General features: G+C 44.7%; 3 protein-coding genes across 5 annotated transcripts; all 3 read right to left on the minus strand.

Annotated features, from left to right (window-relative positions):
- Positions 1-271: 271 nt before the first annotated feature.
- On the minus strand, positions 272-7,459 carry lmbrd2b (LMBR1 domain containing 2b). The gene is made up of 17 exons (XM_077497859.1): positions 7,267-7,459; positions 6,259-6,476; positions 5,988-6,172; positions 4,801-4,968; positions 4,503-4,713; positions 4,330-4,404; positions 4,155-4,265; positions 3,411-3,594; positions 3,069-3,250; positions 2,274-2,407; positions 2,099-2,204; positions 1,936-2,033; positions 1,693-1,796; positions 1,574-1,620; positions 1,391-1,511; positions 808-946; positions 272-602 (listed from the first exon to the last, which is right to left on the minus strand). Exons 2-17 carry the CDS (start codon positions 6,430-6,432, stop codon positions 539-541), a joined length of 2,103 nt encoding a protein of 700 aa, XP_077353985.1. The 5' UTR covers positions 6,433-6,476; positions 7,267-7,459; the 3' UTR covers positions 272-538.
- Positions 7,460-7,705: 246 nt separating this feature from the next.
- Positions 7,706-11,851, minus strand: slc25a46 (solute carrier family 25 member 46). 2 transcript variants are annotated; one of them, XM_077497428.1, is made up of 9 exons: positions 11,358-11,851; positions 10,606-10,648; positions 10,474-10,531; positions 10,302-10,379; positions 9,860-9,960; positions 9,723-9,779; positions 9,579-9,636; positions 8,980-9,127; positions 7,706-8,919 (listed from the first exon to the last, which is right to left on the minus strand). In XM_077497428.1, the coding sequence occupies exons 1-9, from the start codon at positions 11,818-11,820 to the stop codon at positions 8,537-8,539; spliced, it is 1,389 nt and encodes a 462-aa protein (XP_077353554.1). In that variant the 5' UTR covers positions 11,821-11,851; the 3' UTR covers positions 7,706-8,536. The 2 variants fall into 2 exon arrangements, with proteins under 2 accessions (XP_077353554.1, XP_077353553.1); XM_077497427.1 differs by having other exon boundaries at positions 7,706-9,127; positions 11,358-11,850.
- Positions 11,852-12,393: 542 nt separating this feature from the next.
- slc31a1 (solute carrier family 31 member 1) lies at positions 12,394-16,781 on the minus strand. Of its 2 annotated transcripts, XM_077497429.1 has the most exons (6): positions 16,563-16,780; positions 15,795-15,957; positions 14,046-14,200; positions 13,892-13,964; positions 13,651-13,819; positions 12,394-13,170 (listed from the first exon to the last, which is right to left on the minus strand). In XM_077497429.1, the coding sequence occupies exons 3-6, from the start codon at positions 14,196-14,198 to the stop codon at positions 12,969-12,971; spliced, it is 597 nt and encodes a 198-aa protein (XP_077353555.1). In that variant the 5' UTR covers positions 14,199-14,200; positions 15,795-15,957; positions 16,563-16,780; the 3' UTR covers positions 12,394-12,968. The 2 variants fall into 2 exon arrangements, with proteins under 2 accessions (XP_077353555.1, XP_077353556.1); XM_077497430.1 differs by lacking the exon at positions 15,795-15,957 and having other exon boundaries at positions 16,563-16,781.
- Between the last annotated feature and the right edge of the window lie 1,049 nt (positions 16,782-17,830).

The raw sequence follows: 17,830 nt of genomic DNA on the forward strand, positions 1-17,830 counted from the left end.
GCAAGATGGCCGCTCTGTGACTTCAACGGCTTTCACAGGCTATCACGTCTAGGCTCGTTTGCGGGGTTTTTTGTGCACATCAAGCGCCCTCTGGTGGCTACTTTGGGAAATGCAATCTAATTTTCATCAGGCACACACACAGTTACCAAACCCAAGTTTCAATGCCTACGTTGAAACTCAAATCCCAGTTTGAAACCTCAATTTGAAACCCTCAGTCTAAATTCGAAACCCTTTAAAACCTTTAATTTGTAAGAAACACAACTTTAAAACCCTCATTTGATCTAACCTTTATTAACATTTTGACTGCACAAAAGAAAAGACATCCATAAATATTTCAAATCAATATTTTCACATCCTACAAGAAGTTTGCGTGGGCAGGCACATGGACAAAAACATGAGGGAAACTCGGAATCAGTCGTCCACCTTTGACCCCATTCAACAAAACACGCCCGCATCCGCTTCGCCGCCGAGGCCGTCCCGGCGGACGGAGGTGGGCGGAGTCGGCGTTGGGCAGGCGGGAGGCGCCATCTTGGGGGGTTCAGACGTCGTCAAAAATGCGAGTGCGGGACGACGACATGGACAAGTAGCGTCCGCCTGCGGGTCTGCATCCAAACAAAAACAACAAACGGGACAATCAAAACAATCTATCAAAAAAAGAAAGCTGTCGAGAAAACGGCAAGTCACAATTTGCTCAATTTCAGAGTTAAAAAAATAAATAAAATCAATACTCTTTTTTTTTTTTTTCCATTTTAACAAGTTATTGATCGTTCTGCCAAGATGCTAGCTAGCTAGCTAGGTTGCGTTTACCTGCCGGCATCCCGCTGCTGGTGGTCGTTGTTGTCGTCCTCTCGCGAGTCGGCGTTGAAGTCCAGCGGTTCTTGATCCTGGAGAAGCTCGATGCAGTCGCGGTCGGCCCGCGTGGCCGAACGGCTCAGGTACTTGGCCGCTAGACGCAAACGTAAACATGCCGTCAACGCTAACGGACGCACGCTAGCCGTTATCGCCGGCTAACGTCTCCTTTTCACATCCTTTCAGCGAGACGACGCAATCGCTGGCTGAAAAAAACAAACAAACTGCCAATCGTATTTGAGATGTAATCAAATCATCGAAATGGAATCGATTGAGCAAATTAGAATCGATACTTAAGGCCCGATCGATATGTATTTTTTTTTTCTTTCGCTATTAAGATTCTCTGCTTTGATTGACGAGTCCACTTGCTGTCGTCGTCCGTTTTCCTCATCCGAGTCTGAGCAAATTTCTCCGACATTTGAAAGCCTTTTGTTCGATTCATTCACATGTCAAATTGTGGAATCGGGAAAAAAAAAAAAAAAAAAAGTTGTGAAAAGGAGGTGACGCCAGCCAGCCAGCCAGCGATGGCGCGACAACTGACGTCTGTTGTTGGCGTTGTCGTCGTCGTCGTCGTCGACGTAGCTGGTCTCCTTCATTTCGTGGCTATTGCGGGCCCTGGCGCTCAGCTCCTCCCTGGCGTTGCCGTAGCGTTCCTTCCACTCCTGCAACACACGCATGGCCGTCAAAAAAAAAGCCGGCAAAATGTCAAGGGGGGCCGACTCACGCGCCGCCTGTTCTCGCCGTCTTCCGTCCGCTGGCGCTTTCGCTTCTCTGCGGGCAGACAAACAAAAATGAGGGCGGGCGGGGTCAGCGCGACACCCGCTAAAGGTGCTCGCTAACGACCTCGTCGAATCAGCTCCTTGCCCTCGTCCACCAGGTCGGACGTCAGCTCGCTGTCGCCCATGAACTGCTGGAAGCCGAGCAGGTTGAGCAGCCGGGTGCCCAGGCTAACGGGAAGAAGACACGGCAAAATCGCCATGAGAACAAAGAAATGCGCAAAAGTACTCGCGCTGAAGACGACAAAATAACATGGAATTGTTGGCCAGATAATAAAATGGATTTGTTGTTTTGTTTTCGCCGCGTTACCTGAAGTACGTGGCGATGCACAAGATGACGATGAGCATGGGGTAGTAGATGTAGAATCCGTCGGCCACGAAGGACAGCACACGCATGGAGCCCATGATCTGCCCCGCGGCAAGCACACGTCAAGGTCGAGGCGGCGCCACTCGCCACGTGGGCGGGGCCTTACCGAGGTGTACGCCGTCTGCTCTCTGTGCTGGTGCGAGATGGCGGCGTCCATGTGGACGAGTCCCAGGAAGTTGAGGCACAGCGGCGGCGTCAGGCGGCAGAACAGCCTGAAAGGGCCAAGCGGAGGTGACGGACGATCCGGAGGCAGGGAGGGCGAAGGTGCTCTTGGCTCTCACATGCCGCTGAACTGCAGGCTGTACGCGTCCGTCTGGTGGTGCGGCGCCAGGTAGTAGAAGTTGAACACGCGGATGCGGAACACCGTCCAGTACACGCACGTGCACAAGAAGAAGATGGTGATGAAGCACGCCACCTGGTGGACACGCACGGCACAGCCGATAGCAACGCGCGGAACGGCACGTTTCATCCGCCGCGCGAACACACGAAATTCGCCTTTTGGGATGGACGACTTCGGCCAGAAAAGTGAGGTTTGTTTGGACTATTTGGTTTGGACATTGAAAGGACGTCGACTGAAAACAGGAAGTAGGAAGTAGCGACAGAATTTGTTGATTGCAAACGTAGATGGATCGGTAGGAAATATGGACACTCTGGAAAACAAAAAGTTGGCCAAAAAAAAAAAAAAAAAAAAAGTAGGCCAGTTGGCCCAGAAAATTAAATATAAATAAATACATAAATAAAAAGAAAACAAAACAATTAAAAAATTATAATAAAAAAAAGAGAAAAGAAAAAAATAAATAAAAAAGTAGGCCAGTTGGGCAAAAAAAATAAATACAAATAAATAAAAAGAGAAAAAAGTTGGCAAAAAAAGAATAAATAATCATAATAATACAAGAAAAAGAAAAAACGAATAAATAAACAAAATGTAAAATCAAATAAAAAATAATAAAATGAAAAGAAAAAAAAAAGTTGGCCGGTAACGTTTTGAAGATGTGTAAAAATGTTTGTATTTGCAGTCGGCCACCTGAAAGTTGATCTCATTTCAATGCGGTGGTCGACGCGGTCTCGCCTCTCACCTGGATGTAAAGGTAGTTGTAGTCGCGCTCGGCCAGCTGGATGAAGACGGCAAAGAGCGACAGGACGGGCTTGGTGCTGAAGAAGGTGCACTCGGACCACACCACCGCCACGCTCAACAGGGCCAGCCACACCGACAGCGCGCGGTAGAACACGCGCTTCAGCGCGCACTCCCAATACCACTCTGGAAACACAACAAAAGTGCACTTCTTTCTTGAACCGGTCAAGGAAAATAAGAACAATTATCGCGGCAGGAAATAATTCAAACCAAATGTGATTTCTTGTGTTTCTGAGCGATTTCGGATTCCCGCGTTTGCGTGGGATTTCCAGGAGCGAAGGCGCACCTGCGGCGGGCGTGTAGACGTATCTGCCGAACCAGCCGGGGGCGCGTGCGGGCGGGAAGGCGCGCACGAAGCGGCGCGTGGAGCCGCCCTCGTTCTTGGCCACGTCCTCCAGGTGGAAGGCCTCCTGCAGCAGCACGTGCCACTGCGCCCGCGTGCGCCTGTCGCGCTGCACCGCGTAGATCACCTGCGCAAGGTTCGTTTGGCAAAACTAACTAACTATTTCATTCCAAAAAAAACTGAAACGACATTTGATGTCTACACCGCAAAATCAAATAAACTCAAATTCTCGTAAAAATCTTCGTCTTTTGTCATGAATTGAATGCACGAGCCTTTGGGGATGATTTGAAATGTGATTTCCAGTCCATTTATTTGGATCTGAATCGGAATAAGGACGTTTGAACGTTGTCACATACAAGTGACGTCATCCAGCAGCAGCCAATCGAAAAGCACCAAAAGACGACGTCGTTCCCATGCTGTTTTTTGTTTTTTTTTAAATATTGCACACAAGTCATACACATTTTTTTTTCTAATACTGAAACTAACACAACCACCATAAAAAGTAAATCAATCAAAAAAAAACAACTCAACTTGAAATAAAAACGAAATAAAAAATTCCAAAACTAAATAAATTAAAAACAAATAATAATAATGATGATAACATTAATAATAATAATAATAATAATAATAATAATAATATTGATTCTTATGAATTCTACTAAAAAAGTTGGAAAAAGCCCCGCCCACCCGCTTGTGAAGCTTGACGAGACTCCTCTCGCTGGGGAAGGTCTGCTTGTCCTCAAAGTCCTCGTAGTCGTCCATGTTGCGGCCCAACTTGTCCTGGTAGTCCGTCGGGCACTGAGGGGCGGGGCCACACGCGTGTGAGGGAGGGAAGGGAAGGCGGGGCATTCGGGTGACTCACCTTCCTGAGGATGGTGTCCACGCACTTCCTCAGAGGATGGTTGTACTTGACCGCCTCGCTCACCTTCCGCACCTCCTGACACACAAAAACAACAAATACTGTGAATGAAATCAAATAACATGTCTCAATAATGCTTTGAGCGACGGTGGCGACCTTGGCGTCCGCTCGCTCACCTCCATGACGTCCTCCAGGTCCTCGCGGGCGTCGGCCTTCTCGGTGACCAGCTTGGCGGCCTTGAAGTAGGTCTTGAGGAGCGAGTGCCCGCGCCGCGACGCGTTCCAGCAGGATCGCGGGATCTCCACCAGGCCGTAGCCCAGCAGCAGCACCAGCAGGAAGAGACCCCACGTGTTGGCCGCCGTGATGCCGATGGTCTGCAGCTTGGACCTGAGCGCGGCGGCGCCGGGGTTAGCGCCAGCGAGCCAGCGAGCGAGCGAGCGCCGGCGTGAGCCAAACGTGCCCGCCTTCCCCTACCAGGACAGTTGCCAGCCGGGGTGGACGGCCACGTAGATGAGCAGCGAGCCGAAGACCAGCAGGTAGGTGCCGTAGTAGATGGCGTTCTCGATCAGGGCCGTCTGCACCTTGCCCGCCATGGAGAAGCCGCCCGAGCGCGCGTACGACTGCATGAACGGCAGCAGCAGCCTACGAGCGACCGCATCCGACACCGCACGTCAGCCGGCGACCGATCGCCACCAAAAGAGCAATATTCCTTTTCACCCGCTCAAAAAAAACCTTCACGCCGTACTTTGAATACGGCTCCAACTTTTTGACACTTTATTTACATAGCGCTGGCGTCGTCATTCGTTTCAATGATTATTGATGCCTTTCATCAGCTCATATTCAATAATATATTATATTCGTTAATTCAGAATATTGTACTAAGTCAGATAAAATATAAAGTAAATATATAATAAATAACAAAAATATATATATATATGTACTATAAAATAAAAATGTTGCTAAATATATAAATATAATAAATACAATTACATTAAAATATAAATAACATAATATATTATAATATATATATATATAATAAAATAAATAATAATAATAAGTCATATAAAATAAAACAAATAAATAAATATAAATGTAAAATATATATACATAAATATAAATGTATAAAAAATAATTACAAAATAAAATCTATAAATATAATACATAAAATTAAATTATGAATGATATAAGGATAATAATAATTGAATATAAAAAAGATAAATATATAAATAAATGTAAAAAAAAACAAATAAAAAATAAGATATAAAGAAGTAATAATTGTAATAATAATAGTAATAAGTAATGAATATAAATGTATTGGATTCAATTCTAAATGTAAATATTCAGATTTTTAGCTCATGCACCAAGTAAGAGAAAGAAGTTGCGACTATTTTGCAGCATTGCTACTTCTGGGAATGTCTTCCATAGACAAGTCAAATTGATACTGCGTGAAATCCTGAACTGAATCCAAAGTCAATGTGAATCGAATCCAATTGGGCCCATCTGAATCCAATCCATTTAACAAATGTGAATCGATATTGGCCAGCCCCTGACAATCACCCCAAAAAATCGCCACCCCGCCCGCCAATCATTCGCCACCAACAACAAACGATTCCCGCCGCAGCGTCCGGCGAGCAGTCGTCGGCGCAACGCCACATACTGACCAGGTGAGGCACTGCGACGTCCAGTAGACCACCCGCCAGAAGACGGGCATGACGCCGTCCGGGATGTAGCTCCACGGCTTCAAGCACGCCGACCGGGCGTCCGAGGCGTTTCCTGACGTCTGATTGGACGGGGGCGGTCCCGTGGCCAGATGGCGCCGGTCCTTCTCGCACTGATTGTAGATGGTCTGCAACAACATCGGGCGCCGATTGAGACGATCGGTCGGTCCTTTTGTTTTTGGCAGGGCGCCGCTTTGCGGAGGCGGGGCCTCACCGTGGTGACGTCGAGCGGCAGGATGAAGACGATGAGGAAGCACAGGTACCACGCCAGCAGCGTTCCGAACAGGACCATGCGCTGCTGCTTGGCAAAGTCGCCGTAGCGCTGCAGCAGGAACAGCGCCAGGAAGAACACCAGCACCATCTCCGCGCCCAGCGCCCACCCGCTCATCCTGGCCGCGCCCTCGCGGGGCCACGCCCACCCCCGCCGATGGGCTAAAATAGTGAAAATAAAAACAATTTTCAAAAATTACATACAAATGCATTTATTTATGTCTATAAGTGAAAATAAAAACGGATAATTCAAAATGGATTTATTCTTTGGTTTGATATCCATTTTTATTTTGACTTTTAGACATTTAGAATTTTGGTAGTAGTTTCGGTCCTCCATCGTTCTGCGTACCTCACGATGACAATACCATATGCGATACAAGACTCACGATAACGATGATCTCACGATATGACGACATTATCCAAATATTGCTCAATGTCATAAATCCACCAAAATCTACGATAAAACGACTCGACATAAATTGATGTTTTTTTCAACGAGAAAATGAATTTGTGACACCACGATAAACTATATTGCTTTTCTTATCGCGATTAGACTCGAATATGAATTTTAATTTTAGCAGGAACGACAAATATGGGATATTTGCAAAACGTTTGCTTGTGAATACAAAACTTGGCATAAATAAATGTCTAATACATTTTTTTTCTTTCATAATACGAGCAAACAACTTCCAGGAGCTCATGAACGCTCCTCGTTCGGCGACGTCATCGCTGACGTCATCCGGCGATTATTGACGACGTTATTGAAAAGATTAGGTCGGCGTGAATGTTTACAAACAGGCAGCAGCTGATGATGATGATGATGATGATGATGATTGTAATCCGAGCGTAAAAAATGAAATAAGAAGAAAACGTGAGGATTTCTCCTGCTAACTGGCTAGCATCGCCTAGATAGCATAAAAAGCAGCCGGACCGGAAACGTTTGGACACTTACCGTTCCTTTTGAGTCCGCTTGAGTCGAACCGACCACGTGGCCTCGTTGAAGGCTCACCTGCACGTGCACCTGCACTTGAATGAAATCCACCTAGAACGCAGAAACGACGCAAATCGGAACGCTCGCCGTCATCATCGGCCCGTCACATCCGGGTTGGCCAGGTGGGGAAGGAATGACGTCACTCTAGCGGACGCGCGCACGCGCAGTACTAGCCTTCTGGTTCTTGTTTACTGCAAAACTGATGTTTATGGACAGCACTTTGTATACAGCAACGCCTGTTCTTAAAGCGCTTTAGAAATAAAGTTGAGTTGATATCACGATATTGTCGTTATCGTTACTTCCCACTATTATTTAAATTTATTTATTTATTTTTTAAAAGAGAGAAAGCTGTGACATTCTGATGAGAATTTTAATTTTTGACAAAACAAGACGACAATAATTTATTCTTGGTTGCTTTCGACTTTGGTCTGGTGACAACAAATGAAATTTTATTGGCTTTCATGCGTTCACACACACAGGAAGTGACATGGTGACGAATTCCGCCGGCAAGTTTTTTTTTTTTTTGTGCGAAACGAAACAAATGTCATCGCGTCATCTCCATCACATACACACATCCAAACAATGGAAATGACATTTGAAATATTTGCATGTGGAAGTCATCATATTAAGAAAAACAAAAACAAATGAATGCGGCGAGGCAGCCTCTTCTGACAATTTTTTGAGGAAATAAATCGATTTCTATTCTCTTGCATTGTGAGGATGGAAATGTTGCATGCATGCAAATATATAATACATTTAACAATTAAATAATTTGATAAGAATAAAAAATAAAAATATAATAAAACACAAATAAATGTAATAAAGAATTATATAATTTCATTATGATATACACATTTATTAACAATATATCATTTATTCATGATATATTAAAAAAAACATTTTTTAGGAAATGTTGCGTGCATGTCACGAGTTTCCTCACACATTATAGTATAAAATAAATGAAATATATATCAGAAATTATTTGATAATAAAGAACAATAAAATAAAATAAATAGAATCAAATAAATTCAAGAATACGGAATTATCTAATAATTGAATTCTTACGATATACACACATATTTATTGATGATTTCTTTGAACAACCATTTTTTTTTATGAACTAAATCCTCACGCATTCCAAACAACAACCAAAACAATTTCCTTTGTTTTGCGAGCCCCGCTGTAGCGGTTGCCGCGGCGACGCCGGCGGGACGTCGCCGTCTCGTCCGGCCTATCCCAGCTTGCCCTCCGCCAGCATCATCTTGAGGAGGGTCCGCGCGGCGGCCAGCAGCGCGCCGTGCAGCGCGAACTGCGCCAGCAGCGCGCCGAAGCCGCGGTAGAAGGCGGCGGCGCCCTCCTTGCGGCGGATGGACTGGAAGCAGTCGGCGGCGCCGTCGTACTGCGTGTTGACGGGCAGCACCAGCGGGCCGCCGTTGTCGCCGTCGGTGGCGTCGATGATGGTGCGGGTCCCCTGCAGGCCCAGGCGGTGCAGCGCCGTCTCCAGCGGGAAGGCCAGCGCGTCCGCCGCCAGCGAGCCCAGGCACGCCGCCGCCAGCTCGGGGAAGTGGGCCTCCAGCGGGTCGGCGGCCGCCGCCTCCGTCTTCCGCCGCCGCCGCCGCCTGCCGTGCAGCCACAGGGCGGCGCGCTGCACGGCGGCGGCGGCGGCGTAGCGCAGGACGGCGTGGCAGACGGCGGGCAGCAGCAGGCAGCCCAGCGGCAGCAGGCGCCGGCTGTGCGGGGCGCCCACGCCCAGCAGGCGCGCCAGGCCCTCGCGCACGCAGTCCAGCAGGCCCGACGACGACTCGTCGCGCACGATCTCGCTCTAAGGGGGAAGGTCGGCGTCAGGCGACAAGTGTCGTATTGACATTGCTTTCAAATAATTATCAGAATTAGTAGTGAAAAAATTCTTCTTTTGGGAAGGAAAGTCATGAAAACTGATTCTAGCTGAATTGTTTTCTTTAACAATATATAATAACTATATAATCATGTGCACATATCTCTCTCTCATATACACACATGTATATATATATATATAATAACATTGACATCCTTCGGGCTCACATTGTCAATATCTGGATGTGATCATGCAATGTGGGAAAAAAAAAAATTACAGTAAGTCGACTGTAATGCCCTCACATGTGTCAAAGGAGAGCCATCTATTTATTTTTATTATTACATATATATTTTGCATGGATGTCTACTTAGGACAGAAAAAAAAGTTTTCCGTTTTCAAAATGTGTCCGAAGAAGTTGTAAGGCATCAAACGGTCTCACCTGCACCGTCTCGATGAGGCTGGAGCAGTAGAAAGGAAGTGCCGCCGCCGCCGACAAGCTACAAACAGGAAGTGGTGTCAAAATAAAAGGAGGGCTGAAAGTGGGACGTGTTGCAAGCACAAAAAACAAACAAAAACAAACAACCCTTTGAGCAGGAAGTGACCGGCCAGCTGTTTGGCGCTCCAGTTGTGAGGAATCTCCCTGTGAGAACCGAAAGGCAGCTCGTTATTCGTTCTTAGGAGGCGAGGCGTCAGGCAAAGGCGGGGACGGCTGGCGGTTACCGTGGCAACGGCGTCAACTCGCTGATGATGCCCTCGGCGCCCAGCGTGACGCCGTGCACGATGAACGTGCTGCCCATCCCCTTCCACAACGCTCGAGGACCCTCCAGAAAAAAAGTTAAAAAAAAAAAAAAGAAACTCTTAATTCCCCAGTAATATGAATGTTCATTATATTCGATCCAAATAAAAATGTTAATTTCTACAAAAAAATTATGGTTTAAAGACATATTCAAATAATATACAAACAAAAAAGAAACATTTTTTAAAGACATATTCAATTAAAATAATATATAAACAAAAAACAGCTACAAACTAAGATCTTGATAATATGAATACACCGCATATTTATTAAAAAATTACTTCATTATTTACTTTAAAAAAATCTAAAAATATAGATATTGTTTAAAGACACATTCCAATAAAATAATATCTCACAATATAATACCTGCGCCTTGCTGATGGCGTACATGACGGCGAGGGCGCTGAACGGCGTCAGGTGGTCGCAGCGCGCGTGGTAGTTCACCTGCGCCACAAACAAACAAACCAAGGCAAAGGTCGTGGGGCGGTCGCGCGCGGCTCAAGGGTCAAGGCGGGGGCAGCACGAGGTCAAGGGTCACCTGACACTGCCGGCGAAAGACCACGCACGGATGAGTCAGCACGTTCTCTGCAAACAGACTGCAAACGATGGCCGAGTTAGCTCACGACGACATCATCATCATCATCATCATCATCATCATCATCATGCTCACCTGACCAGACCGATCCCGAAACCCGTCAGGCGATTCAGCTGCTCTGTAACCACAACAAAACAACAACAAATGGCAATGTTTGCTTTTTTTATGTTTCTGGGAGCAATTTCTTTTTAAACCCGAAAAAAAAGGTGTCACAGTTTAAAAAAAAAGAAACAATTGACTATGTAAGTGATTGACATAATAAAAATTGTGTTTAAGAAAGACACAATTTGTTGACAGAGAGTGATCTCTGGCAACTCTTGTGCGCCTAAAAAAAAAAAAAAAAAAAAAAAAAGAACCTTCTGGTTCAATTTGGCGCCCTCTTGGAAGTGCGATAACTCAGTCATTTCTGAATATTATTTTTACTTTGGACCCCTCAAAATGTTCAGTGGCATCAGACCTAGTCCCAAAAAAACTAAATTCTAATGTTTAGTTGATGCCCCAGTGAAGGGATAAATTGGGTAACTTTTGGCCAATCATTGCGTCAATTTCCAACATACAGTTTACAACAACAACAATAATAATAACAATAATAATAATAATAGTGCAGATTGGATCCCTTCTGTTTGTGTTGTTTTGATCGCTTGTGATGGCTTCAAACAACAACTTCACTTGTATTTGTTGTTGGAAGACGAAGCCCCGCCCTTTGACCTCAGCAACCTAAACTAAATCAAGATAACTCCCGTCACTTAAACAGGAACATCGTAGTTAAGCTAACCTATCTGAAGTGAACTCAACTAGGCTAAGCTAAACTAAGCTCAGCTCCTCACCAGGCGGAGGCGGGCCGCCAGCCTTCGCCTGCGCCTGCGCCGCCGCCGCCGCCGCCGCCGCGTTCCAGTCGCGCTCGCCCGCGGGTGCCTCGTCGTAGAGCGGCGTCCGCTCTCCGGTGTGCAGGTTGCGGCTGCCGGGGATGTCCGGCGGCGTGGTGACCCATTGCAGGTGCTGCTGCGGTGGCGGCGGCTCCTGAGCGCTCCTCAGCGAGTAAGCCGCTGAGTAGTGAGGCTCGTCCCGGCCGCCGCGGTACGCGAGCCCGTCGAAGCTGTCCGGTCGCCGGCTGGACGCCATGAGGGAGGACCGAGGGAGGGGAACCAACGAGGACCACCGCGGCGGGAGGAGGCAGATCGTCAGCCCGCGAACATTTGACGGACGACCCGGACGGACGTGCGACCCGATGCCACCCGGAGTCACTGCTAAGCTAACTCCGACCCGGAAGTTAAAGATGGGTGGAGCCATTGATCTATACAGATGTGACTGGATCGCCGCGAGGCCGCCATATTGCTCCTCCCAAGACACTTGAGACTGTACTTAGTAGAAATAGCATCATTTACCACCTTTTAAATTTATTAAACTTAAACAAGAGGACTTCAGACATTTTACAATTTGCCTTAAATACATGTACAAATTATATTCTTAATGTTTAGCACAGGAGGAAACGTGTTTTTCTTTTTATTAAAGATTTATAACTGCTTACGAGCTGTATATGGTTTTTTTTTGTAAATACAGTAGTCTGCTCACGAGGGAGTCACAAGATGGCCGCCCTGTGACGTCACCGGCTCAGTGGGTGGATCTCGCGTCTTTCCATGACGGCGGTTAAAGGATTAGCGCTCCCTAGCGGACTGGCGTGTCACGATTTGTTTTTTCCTCCTCGTGGCCTCGAATCTATAAAAACAAGTACAGTAACTAAGGACAATTGGGAACAAAAAACGAAAACTGGTTATCAGAAAATACAAAAAAAAAAAGAAACGCAACACAAATAATTTGTCTGCTTAATTATTTAATAATGTGGAGAAAAAGCACGACAGAATGTTGACACTGACAAACTTTATTCGTTTGAGTGATTCCAGCATACATCGGGTTTTTTTGTGTTTTTTTCTTCTTAATGTCACCAATCCGATTGGTCCCTTCACTCGTCCACAGCAAGAAGACAATTTTGTCCAACAACAAACGTTGAATTGTAAACGAGACGCCATTTTGTTAGCCACGTTAAGGCAGCGTGTGTCTTTAAGGCTTGTTTAACCTTTCAGCCGCCTCCTCCAAAAAGTTAACGATTTGGTTTCACATCTCTTCATTACATACACTTCAAAAATAAAAATAAATGAGCCAGTCAGATTGTATCAACAAATAGATCAAATGGCCGCTTGATATGCTAACATTGACGCTAGGACCCAGCTAGTTAGCATTAGCATCCAACATCATGGCACAAGAGCGCAAACTAAAAACACAATTAATTAACAAACACTCATAATTAACCACTAACCGTGAGCGTGTACACTTTTTTTTTTCTTCCTCAAAAACGTCCGTGAATTAGCGGCTAACGAGGGCGCGCTAATCAAGCTACAAAAACTACAGCAGGGAAGCGCCAACGATGAGCGCTAACGACGCTAATGGCAGTGCTCCGTGATGTCCACCACCACCGCCTTGCGCCAGCCAAACAGGAAGTAGCCGGCGCCGGCGCCCGCCGCCACCGCCATGCACAGGTAAGCGTTGTACGTCATGAAGACCAACATCAGCAGGTAGCTGACCACCACCTGGACGATGTGCAGCAGCGTTTGCAGGAAGTGGGAGGGGCTTACCATCCTCTGCCTGACGACAAACCCAGCAGGTTAGCGTTAGCGTTAGCATGGAAGCGCACAACGAGAACGTGACAAGTCAAGGAAATAGAAAAAGGAAGTGGGCTGCAACTTGACCACCTGACCAATTAATCGATTAAGTAGTTGATTGTAAAATTAATCGACAACTATTTGAATAATTGTGTAATCATTTGCAGCCATTTTCGTCAACTAAAAATGACAGCTGTCAAAATTCCGACCGATAACCGATTCATCGACAAGCAATCGATTATAAAATGAAACAAGTATTTGAATCAGAGTAATCATTTGCAGCCATTTTTTTTCGACTAAAAATGACAGCTGTCAAAATGATTGGATTAATCGACGAGTCATCGATTCTAAAATGAAGCGACAATTATTTGAATAAATGTACGCTGACTACTTTTTTTTCCATTTTCTTTCAGAAACGATGACATTTGTGTTGAGGGGTGTGCAGACTTATGTGATCTGGTACCCGACGGTCTTGTGCGTCTCCATGAGGACGGTGCCGTCGTTGCCGGGCAGCGGCATGCAGTTGTAGCGCACGTTGACCTGACTGCGCCGCAGCAGCGTCTCCCGGCCCATCTTCAGACCCTCGTACAGGACCGCCAGCAGGAACACGCCCACGCACGCGCCCACCATTTCTGATTGGAGGAGGAGGAGTCAAGTCAAACCAGGAGGAGGAGTCCAGACGGCGTCACATGACATGACGTCACCTCCGGCAGAGTTGATGACGAGTCCGCTGAAGAGCAGCTCCACGTTGTGGTAGCCCAGGTAGAAGGTCATCGCCTAGGCGACCGCATTAGCGTGTTAGCATTAGCATGTGACCAGCATGCTGCACGTTAGCATTTTAGCACGAGTAAGGCCTACCATGCCTCCGTGTCCCCCATTTCCCCCTCCGCCCCCGTGGTCGTGCCCGCCCCCGTGGGTGGGCGTGGGCGTGGTCATGGCGGCCTGGGCGGGGTGGTGGTGGACGTGCTCGCCGTGATGGTCGTGGCTCATCGGCATCGAGCTGTGGTTCATGGCTGACACGCACGCACATTTCAAACATATACAAACCTTTTCATTCATGAACTAAAAATAGGAGTGCCACGATATATCGATATTACGATAAATCCATACATTTTGTGTTTCGGTGATGGTACAAAAAGAAACGACTTTCAACAGTTTGCGTCTACGTTTATGACCTGACCAATATATCGATGATGGCGGCATCGTCACTTATCGTGAGATCATCGTTATCGCAAGCCTTGTATGGCATATCGTATCGTAATCGTGAGGTTCCCGCCCCTGGACGAGCGGATACAAAGACGGATGCTTCTCTGCTCCGATTCATCTCCAAAAATCAATACATACAAAGTGCCAGTGGGTACCAGTTAGCCCCAAGGACAACATGACTAGTCAGTTTTCAAAAGAGCTCCGCACTTATGGGACACTGTGACTTACTAAGAAGAATTACAACACAAGAAGGTTCATTCAGCATAAATGATATTCATTGACGTAATTTAATTTTATTAAAATAATGTATTTAAAATTAATTAATTCATTCATAATAATCGAACTTATATATTTATTAAATTACTACCTTTTCATAAGAGGTCATTTGCGAGCTGTAATCTGAATTTTTTGACAGCTTATTAAAAAAAATAAAATAAAATATAACAATAAAATAGATCAAAATAATTTTTGACAGGTTATTAAAAAAATTAACAAAATAAAATAGAATAAAACAAAATAAAACGTAAACTAAACTAAAATATCTATAAATAAAAAATATATAAACTAAATAAAATGGAACAAAATGGAATGGAATTTTTTGACAGCTTATTTAAAAAAAAATAAAATAAAATAAAATAGAACAAAATAGAATTTCCAACACAAAAAGGTCAATGAATTATTAATTTATGGAATGTAATTTAATGTAAATAATCATTTCATGTATTAATAATTAATTAAAAAAAATATTCATGTATTAATGTATTTATCAATTAAATGATTAATGTTAATGAATTAAGGTACTGTTTTGGACCTTTTTGTTCATTTTGAAGCTGTAATGTGAATTTTGTGCAATTTTTTTGCTGACGGTTAGCGCGGCGTCTGAATTTCAGCCTTGTATCATATATCGTATGTTATGATATCGCATGTTATGATATCGCATGTTATGATATCGCATGTTATGATATCGTATGTTATGATATCGTATGTTATGATATTGTGAGGCAGCCCTGAAAAGAAAAATGAAAATGCTTTTCAAAAAACAAAAACTAACTGAAAGCACATTTGCCGTTGACAAAATGTGTTGTCATTGCCGTCGCCATGACGCCGCCGCCGCTGCATCTTCCGTGACAGCGAGCAGGCGCTCGGCTGTAATTTGATTGGCCGAGTGGCCGCGGGCAAGAAAAGAGGGCGGCGGCCAATCAAATGAGAGAAAAGGAAGCACAAATTGTCCTTCGTCATTTTGGGACGCGAGCGAACGAGCGAACGCGCGAGCGAACGAACGAGCGAACGAACGAGCGTCTCGCTTTGCACAAAAACGTCAAACGTTTGGAAACGTATTTGACAAAAACAAACAAAAACTTTTGTGGTGATGAAGGACGAGCGAACGAGTGAATGATTCACCTGCTCGTCGTCCGACCTTTGACCTCTAGGAACACTTAACTCCTGTGGCTGCGTCAAACTTTGACCTATAGGAAGGCTTGGTGGGCGTGTCAGCTGACAGGAAGTGATGTCGCCGGCGTTCTTTGATGCTCCTTTTGATAATTCGATACAATAGAACAAAAGGCTGCAACACATCAAGAGTTTATCATCAAAAATCATATTTCCATGTTTATATTGAGAAAAAAAAAAAAAAACTGCCGTCGTCCCGGTTTTTATTTTTGCTCCATGACTGAACATTTCAGGGTTTTGATTTATTTTGCTTTTGGACAACAGGAAGTATGATTCATTTTTTGTTTTTTTTACTATTAACTAGATAATGTATTTACATTTTTACTGTCTCATTCCTTTTTATTATTTTTAAACCATTTTAGATTTTGTGTGCATGTATTGCTTTGGTTATTACTTTTTTTTAATTTTTACGATTCATGTTCGCATGCCGAACAGGTGAAATCAATAAAACGAAAAATACACATTTTTGATTGCGTCATATGTTTATTTTAGCGGTCGCTTGTTTTTCCTCCGCAAATCAAATCGAGTTCCGTTAAATAAGCTCATTAAATTGATCGATCAATCAATGGATGTCATCGATCTGGAGTTTAGGAGACTACTGGACTTAAACCGGCTCACAGAACAAGCATGCACGAACTAACTGGTTCGTCACAAAGTTAAAAAAAGAAGAAAGAAAAAAAGGCTGCAGAGGTCACTGACACGGAAACAAACTACACTGACCTGGAAGATTTCCGGGAATTCTTCTCCAAATTCTTCGAAGAAGCAGACGAAAAAAAAAAGAGTGGCGACTTGTGGAGAGTTGAAAAGAGCAAAACTTGTCGAAAAGGACGCAAGTGGTCGCGCGTTGCTGCTCGTCGGTCGTTGACTCGGTTCTGGTCGCAGTCAGAGGACGACGGAGGGTCCACTTCCGACGGTGACGTCATCACGCACCACGGCCAGTAGGGGGCCGGGCGAATAAATGCACCAATCGAAAGACGTCTATAAATAAAGGGGGCGTGTCTTGAGTGCAGCCACGTCGCCGGGTGGCTTACGCTGCCTTCACGTTGTTATGGAAAAGTTGGACGTTAACCGCTCGGAAACTCCTAATTACGACCGAGTTCTGTTCATGTGTTTCTATCTATATTTTTTGGTTTGTTTGTTATAGCATAATTGTGTATGTTCTGTAATTGTGTAGATTCTAAAACAGCCTGCTCTGCTAGCGGACCCTTCTAAGTGTTCATATTTTTTGCCATTCACGAATCCTTCTGTACTCTCCATGTTGAAACTCGAAAAGTTCTCTCAACCGGAAACTCAGGTGTCGAAAAAAATAAATTCCCAGTTGTTCAGTACAATATACGACATGAGGGGGCGCTCACGTACAATTGTCTACTTGACGTGTGCTATTTACCATAATTACGATACCATGTGAAGGCAGCATTAATCGAAATCACGTGACCTTATTTCGGAGGGAATTCAAGCACGACGGTTACCGTGGCGACGGATTTGCAGCTCTTGGATTGATCGTGGTGACGTTTGCACAAACTTTTAGATGGCTTGCTCGAGTCGGCGCAAGAAATTTCGATTGAATCCACGCGTGAGGCCCAAAATGTAATAAAAATGCTGCTTGTACTGATGCATGATGGGAACGTTGAAGTCACAGGGCGGCCATCTTGCTCCTCCCACCTCGCCAGCAGACTACAGATGAGACATAGACAGCTCCTATGCAGTTTTTTTGTTTTTTTTAAATGTTAAAAATAAATAAGTAACCCTAACCCCATTTAAAATCATCTCCAAAGGCTCATTCATTAATTTAATTGCCAAAGACTAAAATGAAGATTTTTTTTTGCTATAATTATAGTTTTGTGAACCTAAAAGGGAGTTTCAAGCTCCCGTTTTTTTAAAAGCATTTTCATTTTTTTGTTGTCATTATTAACAAAATAGTTTTTTGTTAGTTTTAGTTAACCAGAATAAGTTTGCTCGGTATGAGATTGCGCTTCGACACCACAACA

This window comes from Festucalex cinctus, chromosome 15 (assembly GCF_051991245.1).
Source record: "Festucalex cinctus isolate MCC-2025b chromosome 15, RoL_Fcin_1.0, whole genome shotgun sequence".
NCBI lineage: Eukaryota > Metazoa > Chordata > Actinopteri > Syngnathiformes > Syngnathidae > Festucalex > Festucalex cinctus.

Bases quoted from the DNA above. Each gene is read 5' to 3' on its own strand.
- lmbrd2b (XM_077497859.1), bottom strand. From the start codon at position 6,432: ATGAGCGGGTGGGCGCTGGGCGCGGAGATGGTGCTGGTGTTCTTCCTG. The intron at 3,595-4,154 runs GTGGGCGGGGCT...AACCTTGCGCAG, and splicing joins TCGTCAAGCTTCACAAGCGG to GTGATCTACGCGGTGCAGCG. The intron at 1,797-1,935 runs GTAACGCGGCGA...TCTTCCCGTTAG, and splicing joins TGCATCGCCACGTACTTCAG to CCTGGGCACCCGGCTGCTCA.
- slc25a46 (XM_077497427.1), bottom strand. From the start codon at position 11,820: ATGGCTCCACCCATCTTTAACTTCCGGGTCGGAGTTAGCTTAGCAGTG. The intron at 10,380-10,473 runs GTGACCCTTGAC...TTTGTGGCGCAG, and splicing joins TCTTTCGCCGGCAGTGTCAG to GTGAACTACCACGCGCGCTG. The intron at 9,780-9,859 runs GTAACCGCCAGC...CGGTTCTCACAG, and splicing joins GAGTTGACGCCGTTGCCACG to GGAGATTCCTCACAACTGGA.
- slc31a1 (XM_077497430.1), bottom strand. From the start codon at position 14,198: ATGAACCACAGCTCGATGCCGATGAGCCACGACCATCACGGCGAGCAC. The intron at 13,965-14,045 runs GTAGGCCTTACT...GCGGTCGCCTAG, and splicing joins ATGGGGGACACGGAGGCATG to GCGATGACCTTCTACCTGGG. The intron at 13,171-13,650 runs GTACCAGATCAC...GTTTGTCGTCAG, and splicing joins GAGACGCACAAGACCGTCGG to GCAGAGGATGGTAAGCCCCT.